This window comes from Berghia stephanieae, chromosome 1, assembly GCF_034508935.2.
Source record: "Berghia stephanieae isolate SIO BIC M18660-M18661 chromosome 1, UCSD_Bste_1.3, whole genome shotgun sequence".
Lineage (NCBI taxonomy): Eukaryota > Metazoa > Mollusca > Gastropoda > Nudibranchia > Aeolidiidae > Berghia > Berghia stephanieae.
In genome coordinates this window covers 122,875,855-122,899,599 of record NC_088360.1, presented here as the reverse complement: position 1 = coordinate 122,899,599, position 23,745 = coordinate 122,875,855, and the positions used below count along the sequence as shown (strand labels likewise).

General features: G+C 33.1%; 1 protein-coding gene across 21 annotated transcripts in view; it reads right to left on the bottom strand.

Annotated features, from left to right (window-relative positions):
• The window catches only part of LOC144962955 (adhesion G protein-coupled receptor L1-like), a 260,806-nt gene that overhangs the window by 9,513 nt on the left and 227,548 nt on the right, over positions 1-23,745 (bottom strand). For 9 of the 21 annotated variants that reach the window (XM_078896408.1, XM_078896413.1, XM_078896411.1 and 6 more), the window contains 20 exons: positions 21,335-21,979; positions 17,968-18,279; positions 17,300-17,412; positions 15,789-15,980; positions 14,541-14,724; positions 13,760-13,906; positions 12,762-13,030; positions 12,169-12,218; positions 11,249-11,360; positions 10,301-10,404; positions 9,138-9,240; positions 8,410-8,563; positions 8,070-8,136; positions 7,425-7,491; positions 6,925-7,022; positions 6,210-6,275; positions 3,301-3,469; positions 2,672-2,788; positions 1,146-1,230; positions 466-758 (listed from right to left, as the gene is read on the bottom strand). In XM_078896408.1, the coding sequence (XP_078752534.1) occupies positions 466-758; positions 1,146-1,230; positions 2,672-2,788; positions 3,301-3,469; positions 6,210-6,275; positions 6,925-7,022; positions 7,425-7,491; positions 8,070-8,136; positions 8,410-8,563; positions 9,138-9,240; positions 10,301-10,404; positions 11,249-11,360; positions 12,169-12,218; positions 12,762-13,030; positions 13,760-13,906; positions 14,541-14,724; positions 15,789-15,980; positions 17,300-17,412; positions 17,968-18,279; positions 21,335-21,979 (3,347 nt within the window). The remainder of the gene's footprint in view (positions 1-465; positions 759-1,145; positions 1,231-2,671; positions 2,789-3,300; positions 3,470-6,209; positions 6,276-6,924; positions 7,023-7,424; positions 7,492-8,069; positions 8,137-8,409; positions 8,564-9,137; positions 9,241-10,300; positions 10,405-11,248; positions 11,361-12,168; positions 12,219-12,761; positions 13,031-13,759; positions 13,907-14,540; positions 14,725-15,788; positions 15,981-17,299; positions 17,413-17,967; positions 18,280-21,334; positions 21,980-23,745) is intronic. The other 12 variants (XM_078896420.1, XM_078896421.1, XM_078896425.1 and 9 more) reach the window with 3 other exon arrangements.

Here is a 23,745-nt window from a genome sequence, read left to right as displayed (position 1 = left end):
GATGATATAATATGTGACAATTGTAAGAACTAATAAACAATGCCACAAGTACACAACGATCAGTTTTTTGAGGATAGGAATGCAAAGGAGGTAGAAAACATGAGCAGCCAGAAACTGATGCCATCAAGAAAAATGTTAACCCAACTGACTGACGAGCAACAGTTATATACAAAATTACAAGCTTTTGATTATAGCAATTGTTAATATAAGGGCCACCTTTTTAAATGACAAAGTTTGTGTTAAGAAAAGGCCTTAAACTTAAAACTCCTTAAGAGCATTTCTTCACCCCCCCCCCCCCCACCCCTTCTAACATTGAAAATGGAGTAAAAGACCAAACAGAAATTAAATAGCAAAACACTAAATAAAGCAATTAATGAGAAAAACTGAGTACTCGGGAAGAGTACAATTGCATCCTTATGTTCCACCATGAACCTAGAGCTATAAGTCAAGTCAAAGACAACTCACCTGCATGTTATTTTTACAGTATTCAGATACCATTTCCGAATCAACCACTGAACAATCAATAAACTCTGAGAGTTCTCCAGCCATCCCTTCCCCGATGGTCTCGTAACAAGGTTCTAGCATGTACTGCCCATTCAACGAAGGCTTGTGCATACTGCCGTTATTGTTACAAGGAATGAAAGGATGGTGCTGATGGTTATAGTGGGGGGTGTAGATATAGCCATTTAGAGAAGAGGGGACAGTGTTGGAGTCACGGCTGGATGAGTTGTCTGTGGCACTGCTACGACGGTGTTGGTCTGAAATAAAAAAAATCATTTATGATAATAATGATAATAATAATAATAATAATAATAATAATAATAATAATAATAATATAATAATAATAATAATAATAATAATAATAATAATAATAATAATAACAATAATAATAATAATTAATAATAATAATATAAAGAATTAAAAAGAACAACAACAAAAACAAAACAACCCCCCCCCCAAACAAAAAACAAAAACAAAAAAAACAACAACAAAAAACAAACAAACAAACAAATAGAAACATAATATCAATTTTAAAAAAATAGAGTATTCCAGCATTCATCATTATTTGTTATCATTTTTTTTTCTTGAATGCTTCGATTGATTAGATTGAGAACAGTTCAAAACTGAGACAGTAAAAGTGTTACCTTTGTTCAAGAAAGGCTTCATGGAGCTATGTGTGGAACTGGGTGATTGTCTACGTTTTCTGGATCCAAAGAGTTTAGAAAAATACTGTGGACATAAAAGTGATTTTATACAAAATGTGTGCAACTCCAAAGATTACTCTAGTTTATATTTAAAAAAAAAATAAAAAAATAAATATATATATATTATTTTAATATTTACCACAGTCAGTCTACATCGATGTTTCAGGCCTAATCAGCCATCGTCAGGACTGTGTGTTACATGAGTTTTTTGTTTGTTGACTGTTGTTGTTTGTTGAAGTGGTTCCGGTTTGTAGTTGATTAATAAGAACTTCCGGTGATGTGGACACGTATTGTACATCTCATTTTTCGTGTTGAGTGTGGCTTTATGAGGGTGTTTGATTATACTATATTTCTCTTCCAGGCATAAGCTGCATTGTTTTGATGTTGGTGTGTATCCTGTTGCTTTAGATAAAATTTTCCATGAAATGTTGTGGTCTAGTTTGTTGTCTTTTAATTTCCAAATATGTTCGCTGAGTTTTGTGGATGTTTTTTTGTTAGTGTTTCTAAATGTTGAGGTGTGGAGGTTGTATCTTGTTTTGAAATTATTTTCCGTTAGTCCTACATATTTTTCTTGCTTGTTTGTTTTAGTTTCGGTGACTGTGGCTTGGTAAATTAAACTTGATTCTAAACATTGTTTGTTTAGAGGGCAATGTTTCTTATTTCTGCAGTTGCATTTTCTGGTGGGTGGGTTTTGCTCTTGTCGGTGGTTTATTAATATTTTTTTGTTGTGGCTTGAAATTATTTGTTCTATGTTGCGCATACACGAGTAGCTTATTTTTATGGTATTCCTGTTGATAATTTTATGTAGCTTGTGGTTTTTTGGAAAGTGTGTATCAATTAACTTCAGGAACTGCTGTCCAATATATATATATATATATATATATATATATACTGGGACATTTGCTCTTGTCTGTTTAAAAGACTGGAAATGGCCGTCGAGTAAATAAAAAAAGTAAGCTTATTTCACCCATTAGTTTATTCAATATTCTATCAAACAAATGCTCAGAGACGATGATTTTGTGCCAAAGCAAAAATGTATTATTAAAAAAAAAGCAAAAAAACAAAAAACAAAGCAAAACAAAGAAAAAAAAACCCAAAAAAACTAATGCCAATGATTTCAAAGTGCTACACTTGTAGCAAATGGTCTCATTTAAATCCTCTCATTGGGACACTCTACTTTGGTTAAACATTTAAAAAAACAATCTTTTCTTTTCCCAGTCGTTGCTAATTACCTATAAATTTTGGTTAATATTTTACTTTTCAAATGTTCATTTATATATTCTAATTAACATATGTTTTTTTCTTCTTTTTAAATGTAATATTTCAATATCTATATTAAATTCGGAATGTCTTTAAACAGCCCCAACCAATCAAGTGGTCAGTTTGTACAGATGAACACCGTAACAAGTTTAATTGCAGCATTAAATCTTGTACTCAACAAAATTTGATCCAAGTGGAAAACTTACCCCAGAGGTAGACGCATTGGGAGTGCTAGATACACCAGCATAGCCACCGTAGTTGACACGGATGCAATTGGGAAGCCAAGATGTGTGACGAGCAACTTTACGGTATTCCTTCTGTACCTGGAGAACAAAATAAAGGTCAGTTTAGCCCAAACCTGTACAATAGTTTAATAGGGTAAACAACTGAATCAATACTATTTTCCAAAATTCTATATTATTGTAAATTGAAATTAATTAAAGGCTGGTGACGTTAATAACTTCATAGTACCCCTGCGATGGGATAATTCATACACTACCTTTCTTTTAAAAATGTTACAGCAAATTGCATTAAGGTGGCCAATTCTGACATTGTACAGCAAAACTCTATTCAAAGTGGATAATTCATTTGACAACACATTTAAATCAAAATATATAAAGCCCTTATTTCTCTATGCAAAATATTTTTCTAATCATGATGTTTGCATTTCATGCATCATTAATTTAGTATCTAGACCATTTAATAATTGAGAATAATTATGACAGTGATTCTATAAGGCTAAACGCTTGTCTCTGTCAACAACAAAAAGAATAGTGATTTTCATTTTTTTTTAAATCACTTCTTTTACCATGCGCAACATCTATATTTACTTTACCTTTTCGTGCATGAGACAGTGAAACACAAAGATGAAGAGTCCCTGCAATGAGTTGAGGATGGTGAAAGCATAGGCCATTACAAGAGTCTCCTGGTTCAGGTAGAACACGCCAAGGATCCATGTGAGACCAAGCAGTATTACCAGTACCACTGCACCTTTCACCCACGCTCTGGTTATAATAAAGATATATGAAAACAAAACAAGTAAATTAATCTATTTCATTAAACCATGAATGCCAAAAGATAATAAAACTCAGGTGCATTTCTAACAATATATTCTTTAATTCTGCCAAAAACGAAAATTGGTCTTCATTTTGGAAATGTAACATTCACAACATTATCCATAATTGTAAAATGTATGATATAACTTAAAATTTTGAAAAAAATTCTATGAATGTGAAAGCATTATTAAAATGTCACACATTCATCATAATTTATTAAGTGATATATATGTGATGCCATATGGAAATTATGTCCTTTGATATAAAAATAAAAGCTTGTAAAAATTTATATAACGTAGGTAATTGTTTACCTCTGTCATGAGAAATGAAAACATATTTTAAATAAAAAATGAAGTATTTCAATCAATTTTACCAATGGCAGATAAACATGTTCAAATTGCAAAACTCTAATTGAAAATAATTATGATGATTATGATGATAATACTATTACAACACTGTACTGGAAAAATAGAAAACAAAAAGGAAAAACTTCATATGTAAAAAAAATCGTCACTCAAGAAATAATATCAGAATAGAGATTACAAAAACAAAATCCCAGATTTTTTAAACAGGAAAAAATACAAGAACACGAACAAAATTACAGACGTCTTTCGAATCTCACAAACAGTTTAGAAAAAGAATAAAATAATATAAACTATTGTAAATTCTCTACTGAAAACAACATTGATTTCATTTAAAATCACAAACAAAAAAAGCAAAATGATTAACTCCCATGAGCATGTATTGTCAGTCTGAGTCGTTGATTTCATACAAATGCAAAAAGAAAGTGATGTAAGCAAAGATGAGTCTTTGAAAGGTCCAGCAATAAAACAATAATGCACACTGCTGTGTTCACAAAAATAAAAATGTTTAAAAAAAATTGGTTGCTTTTATAGATTTATAGATGCAGTCTTACCAAAGGTTTATAGATTAGAACTATTTGAATTGTAGTTCTATTATAATTATAATTATAAAAATGCTTTGAAGCTACAATGGCGTTGGGAACACTCCAGCCGATTTGATAGCATAGAAACTGCCTTTGAAGGCATAAAATTTGTAGGTAGGTGATGAGGACAATTTTAGTGGGAATTTAAAGGGTCTGTGCATGCTGGAGGATGGGCCATATATTTGCCTTTAAGTCATTCAAGAAGGCAAGATACGTCATATTTCAAGATTTATATTTACTTCAATTGGATCGCAATGTTCAAATGAGGCTGAAAGAGGGCTATTTTAATGACAGCAGGACTGCAACTATAATGGTGCCATAAACTGTTTAAGCAATACTGCTCTGTTTACAAAATGTTATTTACGCAGTCAACGATTGTTTTCAAGATGACATGAGAATTGTGAGTGAAGTCAGGAAACAATTATTTGAAGCTAAACTGTTTTAAACTATATTGTTCTTCTGAAGGTGCTGAAGTGCCCACAACATGAACTGTCCACTTTCAATAATATCTAACAGATCACTTTCAGAGGGATATATCTAAAAAATAAAAAAACTGTTGTCTAACAAATGCATCTACCACAGTGAAAATTAAGCTTGGCATGTGTATTGTGCTGATTGTCTGAATTGACGATAGAAGATGATATCTTGAATTTTAATCTGAACATATTGTGAGAGTGGTTAACAGAATGGGTTTAGGAATAAAATATACTGTAACATACAGTTGTAGGAAGTATATTACTCAATCAGTTGACGAAAAGAACTTTCCAAATATTGCATACTTGGATTATTTTATTGCATTTGACTCCAAGCCTCATATATAAATGGAAATCTAAAGGGGAAGCTGTGACAATTCCTTTAAAATTGTAAGCACATGGTGGGTAAATGGCTTAATCTCATGAATGTCAAATTGGTTTTCCACACAGAAGTGTCTTAGATACCCTTCAATTCATATCACATGTAAATAATTCTCCTGATTTTATCCATTCATTGTGTGAAATGTTAACTGACAGATCAAAATCTATTCATTAAAAAAAGTTTTGCAAAAATATGATAAAAACATAATTGAAAGATACCCTTACATGTGATAATATTCAAGTTAATTTTAACTACAAAAATTTATTGATATATACATTATTTTCAACTCCAAAAAATATCTATGTTACACATTATTTTCGACTAGAGTTAAGGTAATTAAATATTTTATTTGTTTCATCCCTCCTACAATAGAAAACGCAGAAGGTAATTATTATCAAATATAAAAATCATAAACCTGAAATTTAAAAAAAATGCGTTTCAAAGCCTAATTTTAATCAAAATACTACTACATATATAAAATAAAGGTAGCTTATAATAAAGACAGAAATTGAAAAAATGACAACAAAAGATTGAAAAGTCCAGTTACAAAAAGTGGTAAACAAATGGAATTAAAAACGATTGAAATTAAAGATTGAAAATATAGTGGATTGAAAAATCCCTCCAAAAAAAACAAGAAAAGCCAAAAAAGGGAAATAAAACAAAAATTAAATAAGAAAAAGTTTATGCGTATAATAAAAAGAAAAAAAGAAAACCAAATGAGTTTATAAAGCAAAATTTGAAAATTGTTCATTGAAAATAAACATCAAAAATAAATGAAAGAGTGATAACATGACATATTACTCATATGACTGAGTCTGTGAGAATAAAATCTAATGCAAGCACAAAAAAAAGAATTCAAAGCATCCATGCTATGATGCTATGTCTTACGGTAGCTCTGGAAATCGCAGCTTTACTGGAGCGAAAGTCTCCATACTGCTATAACTTTCAGATACGCTGTAGAAAATAGATAATATGTTCTAAAATTGGTCTACAGGAATTATTTAAATCCTGAAATAAGGAATATCTTTGAAAAAATTTATTTACATGTAGTGAGGATGCTACTTTTCAAATATTAGTCAAATTTGAGTTGAGACTCAAAACGATTTATAAAGTCAAAAAATAGAGGAGCTTTGTTGGATTAAACGAATTTCTAGTTTTAAGAAAATATTATATATGTAGCATTACAGTCTTTGGCACAAACCATCTACTCCAGGGAATCTTCATAAAATCTGAACTTTACAAGTTTAGAAACAGAAGATTATATATATATTATATATATATATATATATATATATATATATATATATATAATATATATATATATATATATAAGGTATATTATATATATATATTATATATATATATAACATTACAAATTTTGTTTTTGAGTCGGGAGTCAAGTGTTCTTTTTAAATTGGTATATCTAAACAGATGATTTGTACCTATGACCATCTATTATTGATCTGATTAATAAGTGTGGAAAAAACTCTATTAGTTAGATGAAATAAATACTTGTAATTATATCAGGTGTGTTAATCAGCAAGATAAATAGATGTATAGGGGAAAAAGTATATAATTCAAAAGGAAATTGTCTATAACTTACTTGAATTTGGTAACCTTTGATCTTTCCTTCATTGTCGCCGAAACATTTGAATGGCGACACATGGTGCATATAGCAATACTAAGCATTCCGATGTTAATCTGATAAGAGGAAATAAACATTTGATTAAATCTCACTGGAACTATCCTTAAATACCACAAATGGTAGCAGCTAACAACAAAATCTAAAATAGCACAAAATCTAACATAAACAGGAAGTATGTTACAAATTGTAAAAGGTAATTAATAAGAAATTTATCTATTATAACAATGCACAGCATAAATTCAAAACTAAGAATCATAGACTAAGGAAGATATTAAAAACTAAATTAAAATTCCAAGCTTTTTCAGATAAAGGACAAATCATTATATTACAACCTCAACATAAACTAATAAAAACTTGCAGCATTTTCAGTGTTGATATAAATAAGCAAAATATTAAGCATTGATTTTAATGCACTGTTAAAATTGTAAAGCTAACAAAGAAAAATACAAAACTTTTACCAAAATAACAGCCAAGGCAGGTCCGATGAAACTCCAAATGAAGTAGTCCTCATAACTCAACCAACAACTGAAAATAATTATATGATTTATTTCATTTAGCAGCTTAAAAACCCATCAAAATTGCTATAATGAGAATCAGTATTTCGAAACAGTGATATGAATTCAATAATACATATTCAAATGCCTGAACGATGAGAAAGTCATACTCAAATATTCGATTTAAGATTAAAATTATGTTTTCGGCTTTTAATAACACCACATAGAATTACTTGGAAATACATAAATCATGGTCAAATATATAGGTACTACTTTTATTGTTATGTTGAAACAAAACACTGAAATTACACTGACTACAATAATGAAATTACACTGGCCTCAATTCTCATAAAATTTCAAAGGAGGGAATTTCTCCGAAGCAAAATAAAAGATTGAAAATGTAACGAAACATACCAAAATAGAGCAGAAAGAATAAGATAACAAAAAATCAGACTGCCTCAACAAATTGTCTTTTCGTGATGACATTTTCTTTAATTTTTCTTTCTGCTTTGTCAAGAGCTGTTCTATACACACATGTTCAGCTCATAACCCGACACCAGTGCCTGCTCCCTAATTTTTCACTTTGATACTCCAAAGCAACGAACTTACTGTTTTACGGTGCCATATCCTTCGTGTTTGATTCCAGCTGAAGTTGCAACAATCACTAATGGAACACCTGAGATAAAATGAAAATCATGTCAAATTAGTAAAGCAGTATAGACACTCCCAGAGCAAGTTTTTTTCCCTTCACATCATGCCATCAATACCTTATGTATGAATAATTAAATTAACTCATGACTGGCAAACTTTAACGATAAGTAAGAGAATGTTTTTTCTGATTTTCAACTATTCTTTAATAAACAACCTGTGTAATTATATATATATATATAAAATGTTAAAACTAGGAGAAATAAATGGATGGTAATGAAAGAGATAAAAAATTACTCACCATATCCAAAAAGATAGTACCATCTGACTCTTGATCTCTCTAGCTCAAAGACTTCAACTAGCATGACATAGAGTTGTACACCTTCTAGGCACATCCAGGCAAAGGCAGCCAAGAAGAAGTAGTGCAGCAACCCAGCTATAATGGAACACAAGAGCTGTCGAATAGAAAAAAAGTAAGATGTTTTAAAAATAGCAACTTGTACGTCCTTGAAAATAAACAAATATTTTGATAGCTCAAATTTCACGTTTTCCTTTAACATGGGAATTGGGAGAGAAGAGATCAAAATACAGTAATCAAGCATTGCTATTTTGGATTTTACTATTTAGTTTGGATTTTGTTGGGCCAATAAGATTTAAGATAGCTGTAAAAAATGTATATTTCAACATCTGAGACAATGGGACAAAAGAAAACGGGGAAGGGATTACTGATATCAGTCTTTTAATTTTCAAGTACAACAATGCTGCAAGGATATTTGTTTGTGTTATCTTGGTTGTTGTTGAAAATATATCAAATAAAGGATAGAATTTTGGAATCAGGCATACAAAGAAGATATAAATCCGGAGAAAGGTAATAAATACCATGAGGATCAAAAGTCTGCTGATGCTTGTACTGATTTTCTACATTTGACTGTTTTCTTTGACCCCACGGAAAAGCTGTTTAGCTTTTAACTTAAATTTCTAAACTATTGTAAAACTATTTTCGTCATATAAATTCACAAAAGTTCATACCTTTATCTGTGTCTGTGCAATTCCAGCCAAAAAGATGACTTCTGCAATCATAAGACAGAGGACCAAATTCTTGTGGATGGTATTCCTGTCACACTGAAGGTTTCTGAATAAAAAACAAACCACAGACAAACAGAACAATCAGAACATTGAAATATGACGAAGAGGAATAAAACTAAGAGATTTAAATAATTTACATTAAACATCAAAACGATATAGTTATATGAATGCCCGCATCAAAACACTAGGGACTAGTTTATTTGTCAGCTAAAAAGGGATAAAAAACTACATTTTTGTTTTAACAAAATGAAATATTCTCTTAAACGTCCACTGATTGCTGTGAAAATAATAATAACCAAGCCGAAAATTATGATTTCGAGTATGAAAACGAAAAAAATTATGGGATTTATTAGGCATTATATTAGGCTAGTGCTTCCAATCCTTATGTACAACTGTAGTACCTGGGGTCTTACAAAAAAAGGAAGAATTTGGACACCCTGGACTCCCTTCATCGCAAACAATTGAGACGAGTTAAATCAGTAATGAGGATGTATATGACAGATGAAGAGTACAACCAGTCAGTCAGTACGCGAATATAAAACAAAGATAGAAACTGTTTGGACATGTGCTCCAACAAGATGAAAGTATTCCAGCACACATCTTGATGGATGATTACTTCAAACAAGGAGCCAAATACAAGGGTCTACACCAACTTTACTTCCAACAACACTGAATCAAGATCTCAAAAAATATTAACTATATTTAGAAACAACACCCGAAGAACTGATTTCAACAACACAAGGAAACATCCAAAATTGCCTCAGTACCTTAACACACATGAGTTGATGACATTCAAAAGCTAAAAACGCTTGCACTGGACATAGATTTATGGAAACAAATTACTAACTGGATACTAGAAACAGACTGACACACTCGAAGTAATACACACATTGACTCAGACATGAATGAATTCCTAGCTGCAGGCAGTGATGAGTTTTGAAAAAGTGCCAATTAAAAACAATACTTTACATGTAATTTTCACTACTTGAAAATAATTTTTTCCCCCCATAAGACCTGCTAGGAAATAATAAATAAGAATCGTAAATCCTATTAGATAAGGCACAATTGTGGAAATATTACATATGGTGTGCATATGATAGACATACTTGAAAACCATGAATGTGATCCAACTCAGCAGGAGGCAGACAATGGACACAATACAACCCACATAGGTGATGATTCGTAGGGCTAGTTCGTGATCCTCCGAAAGCTGGAGAGAAAGTTTAGATACTGATAAGTGTTCTTTTCAATTGTAGAGGTAACTACTGTGAAAATGCATTTTTATTTCTACATGACTTTATTTATCAGGATAGCAGAATTATGATAGTGTCATATAAATTTGCATTTGTCAGTTCTTAGTATTGTGAACTTGTTGAAGTGCCAAGATAATATGTGATAAATCATGCACAGATTTTCCGACTATAATGTATGTGCATATATGGGAGTGCATATGTATTGATGTATCAAGCATTAATTAATTTTTCAGAGTATTTTGAAAGAAAAAAAATATCATAATTTATTTTGTATTAAAAACAAATGGTGGATAAAAAAGATATGTCTGATAGAGGAGCAACTGAGCATCATAATTAAGTAATCAACTCTTTTAAAATAGATTCATCTTAAATAATTATTTTTAATTGGGGGGGGGGGGGGGGGGGGGGGGGGGGAGGCAGAACAAAAAAGGGGTGATAATTAACATTTTTGAAGAACATAAGGAAAACATGAAAATTTTATGTTTTTACCACGCACTGAAATAAAATCCACATGAAATATATAAGGGGTACTTATGCTCTCTGGACACAAATTCAAGAAATTACGTGACGTCATTGTATGACCTTTACAGAGCATATTTAATTTACAAGAAATGTGCCTTATAAACTAATAATTAGGGTATAAAGCACATTTCTTGTAAATTGAATATGCTCTGTAAAGGTCATACAATGACGTCATGTCATTTCCTGAATTCGTGTCCAGTAGTCATTCTCAGAGGTTGCATAAGTACTTGTATATTTCATGAGAATGGTATATAAACAGCTCGTGTAATTATTACTCACATTTCCTCCAGATACATCCATGAGCACCGCAAAGTTGGTAAGGTGATCACATTCACATGAGGTGTGGGTGCTGTTGCTGTCTCTGAGGCGACATCCTTTTTGAGACCAAGTACTGTTGGTGGTACAAAGAAAGGAAAAGACAAACTGTAAATAAAAGCATGGATTTTCTTGAAACAGGAGCTAGTTGTAATGATAAAAGAAAAGTAAGGAAATAAATTAAAAACTGAATCTCTGTGGTGTCTATTTCTCCTTGTTGACGTCCATTTGAAATGCAGGAAGAGGCGGGAAGCTGTTAAGATATGTCCAATAATTGTGGATAAAAACAGTATTGTTTGACACTTATAGACATCTAATTTTAACTTCAATCGCTGATAATGAGATTGTAATAAAGGTCTTTTTTCTGTAATAATAATAATAATAATAATAATAATAATAATAATAATAATAATAATAATAATAATAATAATAATAATAATAATAATAATAATAATAATAATAATCTTTATTGTCCAAATAGGCAATTATTGTTAGGATAAGTGTGGATGTGGATAAGTATCTCATTAAACAGGTATATAATTATGAAAAAGGGGACTTAATCTTAAAGTCAAACTAAATTGTGTTCATGATTACACACGATAAAGGTGTCCTTACTAAATTTGATTACTTTCTTTCCAAGTAATGGTGGGGGTTGAACATTGTGAAACACCGGAATAAACTGTCCATACCAAAACAGTCTTGTTGAGGAATGCACTCTGACTTTATAAATAAAAAGCTAGAGCCAAAAACCATAATGTTTACAACAGACGATGTTTGTCTTCTAATTCAAAATGCTAAAAAAAAAGAAGATGTACAAAACATTATTGATGACTGATGTGGATAAGTTATAAATGTGAACATAAAGACCATAAATTTTTTTTTACCTCTTATCCATGTCCCAAAAAGAGCACTGTGGATAACCACCCTCGGTTTCCTGTTAATTGACAGAGACAAAAGGGCTTTGATTGCTAATAGTGCTAATATCCTCTCAATTAAAGTAATACTTAGAAAAACAAACAAACCACAAGATACTATAAAACGAGCTTGCATTAGCAAATTCTTCTCTTGAAGTGTATTAAAAAAACATTTTTTTTGGTTTCTCAGGTTTGGAATATATAATGTTATATAAAAATGATACAAAAAGCATATGCGCAGCATGGGACAAAAAAAATAAAAATTGAATGCTCATTTAAATATCTAATATCTACCAAATTGACATGGGGAATTTGGACATAAGTATAATGCTCATTTAAATATCTAATATCTACCAAATTGACATGGGGAATTTGGACATAAGTATAATGCTCATTTAAATATCTAATATCTACCAAATTGACATGGGGAATTTGGACATAAGTATAATGCTCATTTAAATATCTAATATCTACCAAATTGACATGGGGAATTTGGACATAAGTTATGGGCCTGAATGGAAAATCATAACTAGCCAATCACCTGAAAGCAATGACCATCTCACCTGCAAGTGATGGAGAGTAAACCTGATCGGTTCCATTAAGTCCCAGTGCGATTCAGGGGAGTTAAGGGAGGCTGATATAATGTTGGTATTGACCACTATCTTGGGTCCACTGTTGTCATCTCCACCATCAACATTTTCCTTGTCATTGTCATCTATAATGGTATTATCGTCACTGTTGAGAGGAGGAGAGGTGGAGTCACTGCTACTTTCCTCTGGCTGGGTCAAATCGGCCATATTTTTGTAGATGGCGAAAACAATGTTGACACGGCCTGAAAAAAAGATGGTTAACTTATTATGTCTCTGGTTGAAAATTAGAAAAAGAAATATATGCAGCTAGAAAGGGAAAAAAATCAAATAAATCAAGTGGCTATTATAACGAGGCATAACTATTATTTGATAAAGGCAATGCAATTTAAAAGTTGATATTATTTAAATTTCAGGACATTCCAACTGGTTGAGAAGTCATGATGTAAATGTGACTAACATGCGTCATCGCCACAATGGCATTTCTGTTTTTTTTGTTTCTTTTTGTAATCATTAAGGACATTACAAGATACTCAAACAAACACAGATAGATGCTATCAATGGCTCAGTGGTAAGGTAGTCTTGTAAAAAAAGATCAGATGACATTGAGCATGGCAAAGGCTGGATGGGTGACAGAGATAGCATAGCTCTGACCCTGAGACTGTATCTGTGGGTAAGATTCTTTACAAAAATTACTCCACTCAACCCAAGTGTGGATGAGTATCTGGTCAGAACCAGTTACGATGTTCAAAATGCTAGCACACTAAGGATGCCCTACTGGTATCTTTTATAAAATGAAATGGAAAATGAAGCATGTTGAAGTTCGCTAGCACGGTGAATACGTGGAAATTTGAACAGAAATCCTAACTTTTTCTTAAAGGTTAGACAAACTGAGCAAAAGAGGTTCATAACAACCAAAATAGCTGAAAATAACAAAGGAAAGAGTAACAAACAGAAATCTTAATTCCACCAACCTGCTTTACCAGCCATCATAAGGTCTTTGCTGGGAATAATGATGCTGTCTTTCACATCTTTCCAGGGACTGTTGTGAAGATCAGAATGGGATGGGAATCGGACATCTTGTTGAAGTTGATTTTGACCAATAACATTAACTTCCATCACTGAAATAAATAAATAAATAATAAAATTCTCTTTATTCCTCCCAAAGGGGAAATTTGTCTGTAGGGTCTACTCTGAGGGAAGACTGGAATAACCCAGACATCAGCTGCAGCACAGCACACAAAGTGAGCTAGGGTGAGATAACTTGCTCGAAGCCACAAAGTAGGGTGGGGCGAATAATCATAGGGTACCAAGCAAAGACCATGCATCTCAGCCACGCTGCCCCTTAATGGTTCAAGTAAAAGTTCAAACGTTCATTTACACATGTAACTTATACAAATTTAAATAGTTATCCATAAAGCTAATAATGATTTTAAAATAAACATTGAATAATTTTTGCCCTAGCAACAATCTTTCAAATTATTAAGCAAAAAATCTACAAAACAAATACCCATATTTTATTACAGTAATAACGAAAGCAGGTCCTTGAAAAATGGACTTCCTTCTTAAAAAATAATTAAGAGGAGGTAACTATGATTAATGGGGACCAATGTCTCTATCATGCACCTAAATTTACATATAAAGATTTTAAAATTTCAATTATTCAAAAACATTGGCATGATGATATGTAACCCCCAACTCATCCCCAATACATCAGGCCACCGTCTTCCCCCTCCCCAAAAGGGCATTAATTACCAATATTTTCATCAATGGTGACATCAGATGAGCCCACATCCATCATGGCTGCCGTTTGATATCCAGTGCCCTCCACTGCAAGCATCACGGAGGTTGCAGACTTACGACATTCCGCTCTGGAAAGTTCACGCCATGCTTTTGCTTTCCTTGGGGACAGTAAAGAGCTGCTGGTTCTCATGAATGCCTGGTACAAAAAAAAAATGAAACCAAACATGAATGAATGTGCCTATTGGAAAATAAGAAGAAAAATATAATAAATTTCTTACTTTTCATTTTGCTTCCGTTGTTTGTTTTTTTATTGGACATCCATTTATATTCAAATTTAAAATATGTAATATGTCACAAATATAAATTACTGACTTAATTACTGCCATATGTGTGTGTTGCCTACAGGTCTCAGAGATTTTGTTTTCCTAATCATTGCTTCCAAGAATTTCTGTTGGGAGAGATGTCTCACAGTTATTCAAGATCTGGTTGTGAATATAAATTTAGCTTGCAATTGTTGGTCTTTTAAAAGTCAATTTTTAGTGTGAAGTATGGACTTGTCATTAGTTTTCCTCTGTAGTTTTTAACAATGGTAGGAGAAAAATAAAATTTCATGGATTAATTTGATGTTACTGCAGAGTTCCATCTTGGTTTCGGACCAAATGACTTTCATTGTAATCAAATTCGAATGGGTGTCTCTTTGTATGTCTTATAGAGTGATTATCTTTCCTGCAAATACTAAAAAAAAAATAAAAAAAAATATGCAAAAATAAAAAGCCCCAAATACAAACAAACAAACAGACAAACAAAGAAAAAAACCCATCCAACAATCAACTTACATTTGGATAGTTTTATTCGGTAGATCACATGCAGGAGTTTAAAAGAGCATGTATTGTTACAAGTCAAAGCCAAAAATAAAATAAAGATCTCTTTCTCCAAAAAATGGCCATGATTAAATGCAGCTAGCAAAAAACAAAACAAAACCACATAAAAACAAAAAGCAAAACAAAAACAGTCTAACTTAAAGGGGGGATAAGATTCAAATCAAATAAAAACTCCCAAATATACGAAGAACATCGAAAGTAAAACTGTCAGTCCTTATGAAAAACAGGATGGAAAATATATCATCCAGGATTCACTATTTTTCTTTAACTTCAGAAGAAAATAAATCATTTTCTTTGTAATCTTCAGTTAAATTTTAGATTAAGTAGTTCATGCTAATAATATACACCAGGCATGCTCACACTGCTTAACGACTCTCACCTTTTTGAACTTCTTCATACGTCGTCTCCTCGTCAACCTGTCTTCGTTCTTTTTTGGATTCATCATACCTTTTTTGAGCATAGGTAAGAATTCGATAGCAGTTTGTCTCAGATCCCCTCCACTCAATTCCTTCTCCTCAATTAATTCACTCAATATTACAGCCGCTGCATCTGCGTCTTCTTGGCCCTCAGCCTAATGGAATAAGTTTCATTAAAAAAAAAAAAATACAATGTTAAATAGAATCTAAGGATAGTTTAAGACTCTGGAAATCATTCAAGGAGAGATAGATAGATAGATAGGTAGAGAGAGAGAGAGAGAGAGAGAGAGAGAGAGAGAGGGAGAGAGAGAGAAAGAAAGAAAGAGAGAGAGAGAGAGAGAAAGAGAGAGAGAGAGAGAGAGAGAGAGAGAGAGAGAGAGAGAGAGAGAGGAGAGAGAAGAAGAGAGAAGAGAGAGAGAGAAGAAGAAGAAGAGAGAGGAAGAAAGAAGAAGAAGAAGAAGAAGAAGAAGAAGAAGAAGAAGAAGAAGAAGAAGAAGAAGAGAAGAAGAAGAAGAAGAAGAGAGAAGAAGAAGAAGAAGAAGAAAGAAGAAGAAGAAGAAGAAGAAGAAGAAGAGAAGAAGAAGAAGAGAGAAGAAGAGAGAGAGAGAGAGAGAGAAGAGAGAGAGAGAGAGAGAGAGAGAGAGAGAGAGAGAGAGAGAGAGAGAGAGAGAGAGAGTGAGTGGTGAGAAAGAAAGATGAATAAAGAAGAAAGATTGGTGTTGTTGTTGTTGTTGTTATTAAAGGTTTTAGAGCGCTTGCACCACATTAAGGTCATATCAGCGCCAGTAAAAGGAAGAAAATGGGATAGTAAAAAGTTCTAGAATTACAATTAAAGCACCCAAGAAATAGTAAGACAAAGGGGAATTGGTTCAAATAGGAAACAGATGTAGATTCCAACAACACACTATCTTTGTACTTAGTTTGAGATCACCTAAAAGTCTCATCCAGACACAAGCATGGGTCCCTACTAAGAGGAATACACTCAAATGTTTACAACTCATATATACTACATAAACAAAACATAATACAGTGCATAACAGAAAGATGATTTACAAGGAAAATCATCTCCCAAAACTCTTATACATCTGACTGTTTCCCTCCCAGCCAGGGTATCCGGCCAGGGCCAGGACAAAACCAAGTAATCTCATTCCAAGACAGAGACAAAAAGCATATTGGAAAACAAACAGAGGGGGATAGAAGACACAGTATGTACCTCTTTACCCACTCTGGGAGGTCAGGAACCCCATCCAGAAGAAGAGAGATTATGATCTAATGTGATATTATTTTAAAATGTTGTTTTACTGTATGGTGAGAGTATAATTGCAAACTGGTTGGTAAAGGTTAATTGAACATAATAACTTAAGTTACTAAAATACTAATTGTAAATTTCAGGAAATCACCACAAAAACAATGTTATTTTGGACAACTATGTTAGGAGTACACCATCAAGTAGACTCGAATTTGTAACACATACCACGTCTTTCATCTCCATAGCCAGCGGCAACATCCATTGGGATACACATTCGCTGTAGTCAGGGCCACTTGGATTCCATCGACCATTCCGAAGACACTCCCAGGTGGTGAAACCTGTAAAAGCATATTATATTTAATATAATACAAATTGTCCAATTCCAATGGACACATTATCCAAACACAAACAAAAAAATAGACCGTAAGAGACATAAAGAGCAAACCATTTTTTCCTGCTCTCTATAGTATTAAGCCGACAGTAATATATGACAATAACTACTCTTTGGAAAAGACGCCAGTGACTGGCTTTTTTCTTGCATTTTTCTCTCTTGCTTTGTCTGGCATTGTTTCATACAGACTTTTTCAGCTCCTTTTAGAAAAAAAGACGCTAACACATTGATTTCAAATGAATCTATGAAAGCTAGCTGTTATAAAATCATTTTAAAGCATCGGATTCACCCTGACATAGGTAAAACTGTTTTAAAATGAGTTGATTGATCAAACACCAACCGTGATGTAACAAGGCTCACATCTATCCGACAACCCTCACTGCCAAGGCCCCTGACAAAATAATCAAGCTGTCATATTTAGGTAAACGACGGAAAGCAACAGACAATACCAGAAGAACCCGTCTTGATTTAAGAGCAGAAAAAGTGAAACATTAAAATGTACCTGTCAGTGGTTTGGGACACATGGCGTTTGCTCTCCCACCTGGTACCAGTTTGGTATAGATAACCCCGCGCACATTTCTCTCGGGACAAAACTTTCTTCCTCGTCCATTCTGGCCCTTTTTAGAGTCTGTCCCATTGTTGGGTTGTTTAGGTTTGGCTGTGACAGGTTTTCCATTGCCATTGATCACAATGGTGGCATCTGATGCTGGCGCCGGCGACGTTGATTTGGTGGTTTCCGTTGATGTAGATGTTGTAGGTGTTGTCGTTGTTGTTGTGGTGGTGGTGGTGGTGGTAGTTGTGGTAGTAGTTAGAACTGAATTGAAAAAGATAGAAAAATATTCTAGTTATTAGATATAGAAAGCCAAACAAAGGGGCTTTTAATAAGTATTAATGCGAGTGAGTAAATTTCAATCATTAAAAGAGGGCACGTTGCAAATAATTAAATAAAATGTGAAATAAACGACAAATAAAAATAAATAAATAGACCATTTGAAATGAATTTGAATTTTTTTTTTTTTGGAACAACCAGTTTTAAAACATGAATGATAAGTGTTTGAGGCAGTCAACCAAAAGATAACAGTAATATTGTTTTCAAGGCTCTGTAATACTTCTCTGCCATTCACTTCATCACTGGTTTGACTAAATACGAATACATTGTCTTATGTAATACTGCTTTGTAGTCATAAACAAAACAAAACAAAACTTGACACATGATATGAAAGAAATAAGAGTAGTTGGCATTTCTGAAAATAAGAAAAGCAATGCAAAAAAGTAGGACAAAATGCAAAACAACTAGTAGTAAGTAATAAGTATAAACATTGAAATGAAAATAAAACACAATTTATTTTTCAACAACAGAGTTGTATCTTTGCCTCATCCAATCATGTGTGATTAAAATAGAATTAGCCGTTTCAATGAGGGGTTCGATTTTACTCTAATTAGACATCATATTTTACCACTATTCCTGTTTTTTGGTGAAAACAGTAAGGTCTGGACTTGTAATAGGATAAGTAATGGGAGAATTATAATTTGAATGAAATTAAGTTCCGTCGTGAAATTGTCAAAACAGAAATTACACGGTACGTATGAGAGACCCTTCTCTAATACCCAATAGCATACGAAAGATGGGATCAAATGTAAAACTACCATTATTATTCCAACTATTATAAATTATTTTCCTATCTAATGTGTTTGAATCACTATGTTTAAGATTTAATATTAGAAACTGCCTGAAAGCATTGAGAGTTGATGAAACACATAGTTAAAGAAGTCCATGCATGCATTTTTATTAAATACGAAATGAAAACACACTACATAATTTTCTCAAATGTCTGAACTCTTGAGCTGGCCACAATTTTGAGCATTCTCTAGTGACAATCAGCATTTTACTTAGTAATAGTTGATTCGTGACCAGAAACAAATCCACAAACTATCAAAAGTTTATTGCGGGTGTAGACATAATATTATTTCAGTAGTTTATTTGTACCTGAGTGATGAGGGCCTAAAATTAGCTATATAAGACTGATACTAGAAATAAATTCATGCTGAACAAAAGTCAATTTTTTATGTCTACAACTGACTAGAATGAAAGAAGTCGATCAATTCATAACACGTCATTCTTTGCTAAAACGGAACAAAACCAAAAATGGCAAGGTTATGTTATAAAGAACAAAGCTTATACATCACTTTGAAGATATTAACTTACACTATTAATTACTACTTTTAATAAGTATTTAAGTTAAGTCATTTGAAATAGGTAATACAGAATCGAATTAAATGTTCATTAGAAAGGTGAGTAAAATCCACGATGGAATAAGATAAATAAAGCAACAAAAACTGTTAATTGCATCATAACAATGGAGATAATGCACATGGTGCAATGATATAGGGTGCTTTATTAATGCAAGAAATGAGTTTAAAAATAATATCTATTTTTGGGGTTATCGATGATGCATGTAACAAGGAAAATGAATGCCTTGAAAACAATCGAACAGATAAAGAGAGTAAAGAGAAAAGAGAAAGGAAGAAAGAAAGAATAATATATATATATATATATATATATATATATATATATAATATATATATATTATATATATATATATATATATATATATATATATATATATATATATATATATAGAGAGAGAGAGAGAGAGAGAGAGAGAGAGAGAGATACAAAGACATACACACACAAACACACACACACACACACACACAGAGAGAGAGAGAGAGAGAGAGAGAGAGAGAGAGAGAGAGAGAGAGAGAGAGAGAGAGATACAAGACATACACCACAACACACACACCACACACACAGAGAGAGAGAGAGAGAGAGAGAGAGAGAGAGAGAGAGAGAGAGAGAGAGAGAGTATACACGTTTATGATTGGGTTTGGCCATGGAATACAAATAATTGGCTAATCCGATAGCAAGTGGTGCAATGTAGGCAATGGAGTAGAAAAGGAAACCATGCATAGATGATATTATTTGGAATCAGTAACACAATATCTTAATGGACAATTTAACTATACTGACAGCTATGTAACTGCAACCTATCTAAGAACTGAATCATTGACCTAATTTTTTTTGTCTCCCCCTATTTTTAAGAACACAAAGCCTCATCATGTCAGTAGTAACGTCACATGTCAGCTGATTAGCAGACAAGTTCCTCATGACACAATCCGGTCAATTTGCAGAACTGGTATTGGGATGGATGATTAAAATAATATTTCGAAGATTTGCCCAGTGTCAAACTTGTATTTTACCCTGACATAAGCTTGCAAACAAACACAGAAACAGTTAGCTTTGATTGTAGAGTTAAATAATTTATTTCAGGGTTGTTGTGAGTATGAGGCAACTATGCATAAAACAGTGGAACATATTAGCATGAAGTGGATGACAAGTTACATAAACATATAAACATGTAGAAAAAATATTATTATAAAATATTAGACAAGATGAAAAAGAAACTTAAAGCAATTAAGTTTTTTTTGCAAATTAGGCTAGATAAGATGATTTTCTTTTTTTTGAGGGGGGGGGGGGGGGGGTTATCTATTTAATGTTAATGCTAAAAATCAAATAGAACAATGGAAATTACTGGAACTACAAAACAAAAGCAATTTTTAAAATTGTAATGTATTGAAATAAAGAAATTCATTTGAAAAACACGCATTTAATAACTACAAATTATACAAAGCATGATGAGGCATGTTTGTAAGGCCATGAAAGCTTCCCGCGTATCAATCGCGTTAGCATTAGAAACATTGACACATCTAAACTACACAGCGGCGAGTAAATTGTGACATTCCAGAATAAAAGGTTTGGAAAAGAGCCTTTATAATTTTGGGAGGCTGAGGTATGAAATGAGACTTACTACCGTCTATTGGTCTGTGTTGATGGACATGGGACGGTGTTGGTGAAATGATAATTTGGTTTGAGGTTCTCGGCTCATTTTCTCCTTTTATCTTCATGTCTTTCTCAATAAGGGACGACAGATTCAGAATCCAGTTTACTTGAGGCATTACTTCTTCTAATCCACTTCCGTTGTTGACTCTCTTCTCTGAAATATCTTTGTCATCCTTGATTACCAATGTTGATTCTGATATAATAGGGATGTATTCTGGGATCGTTCTAGCAATGGAAGTGTTAGTTTTATTTGATGGTGTCTTTATTTGAGCACCAGAAAACTTAGGTTCATACAGCGTGTTATCATACTTAAGCTTGTGACTTTCGACTTCAGACGGTCGTTTGTATGCGGTGCCTTCTGTCTCAGGCCTCTTTCCGGGAGTAGTTAAGGGTACATGTGTTGATATCATGTCATTGTCTGTGATTTCAGATATTATTGGTTGTAGAGTGGTTGTCTCAAAACTTTGATGATCGGAATTTTCATCTTTTTTCAAACTTGTTTGGCTCATCAGTCCAGGTGACAAAGGTAAGTTACTTGTATCGTCCGTTACTTTGGAACTGTGATCTTTTGATGGGTTGCTACCCCTGACCTTGATGTAAATGGGCGGTGGCTCTTTACAAGAACGAAGCATGGGAAAGTACAAAATTAGGGTGATATTTACATCGGGACAGGTACCTTAATTTACATTATTCTAAAGAATAACCACAAGGATCATACAAACATACAGACACAATGAAAATAAAATCTATTTTATACAAAAACATAATGTCATGCTTATTGGTGTAAAATAATTCCAATATTTTCAGTGATAAAAAGTAATGTGTTGCAATGAACATAAAAATGTAATTTAAAAAGGCGTGCAGACAGTATGGGTCACAAGAAAAAGTCGCACATGGAGATATTATGCATGAGTTGGTAATTAATTCTCATTTATAATGAAATTCAAATGCTAAGACAAGTGTTACCTATAGGTGCCAACGTTATACTTTGATAGGGAAATTGTGCCCATTAAGCCATTCTTTGCTTCATATTAAACCTATAGCATTCAGAGATATTTTAATGAGAGTGTTAAAAATTAACCTACATGCTGCCATCAAAGCATTGGTGTTTGTTAAAATCTGCACGGAGTACAGATTGTTGGACAACAATTTAAAATCTGCACACGGTGGCTGGACAAAAATAATGTATGAAGAAAATGTGATACATGATGCACACATGTCAACTCAGTAATCACGTGAGATGAAATCTAATTGAGTTAAAACTTGCATCGATTGCTGCAGTCAGGGCCATGCAGTGATGACTACCTGAAGTATTTGAGTCAACACTGACATAACTGAGACTGCTGGAGGGACTTGAAGAAATTCCAGATACCGTTGATCCAACACCTTCACTTCTATCTTCCTCGTTTACAAGTACAATGCTGGATTGCGTGATCCCATTGGAATACGTTTTTCCTAATTTTGAGGTAACTGATGGGAAAGTTATTGCACTTTTTTCAACCACGACTTTATAGGGGATTGTTGCGGTTGTTGTAAATATGGTGGGACGGGTAGAAGGGACAGCATAAGATTTTGGATCCTTTTTAGTTGTCAGCAAAGATTTGACTGTGGTTCTTGAAGTTGCCGTACTCGTTGCTGAAATGAGCAGTGCATTTTTGGGGGTGTTTAGTAAGACAGGACACTTCTTTCATCACGACTCTCTTCCACAGTTACGTCAGTGTTAATATGGCAATTAGGCAGACCGATCATCAAAGACTCAGTTTCAGAACAAAACAATGCAGAAAGACTTTTATTTATCAAAACTTAAGTATTTATGCCTACTTACAAATAAAATATTCTTCGAAATTATGTCTTTTGCTTTTTAAAATGCCTTGATATACTCATTGCGTTGTTACTATGTAACGGAAGTCTGCGAATTGTTGGCAGTATTCTAAAATCTTGATAATCACAAGTGCAAAATTGTCTTATGAAACATTTAACTCTCTCCCTACCAGACACTTTTTCAGAAAAGTCAAACCCATCCACAAAAATCTCAAGAAGAACAAGGACACACCATGTATAACCCCACCCCTCCCTTCTTCAAATAATTTGATGTGTTAAGCCCCCCATAGACGCCGACATCCGCTGGTAGCGGGACGGATGACCTATCGCTTTGACCCCATCCCTGCGTTTATCGCAGATGATTTTTGCCCACATACGGGGAGATATTTTTTTTAGGCGATCGGCGATCGGGGGCGTGGCAGTATAAAAAAGTGGACAATTTTTTTCGGATTTTCGCTGTTTTCACGTCGGATTCGTGATCAGCGTCAAATTTACAATAGGTTTGATACTAAGAACTGTGTGTTTACTCCAAAAATTGGTGAAATTAGAAATAAATTT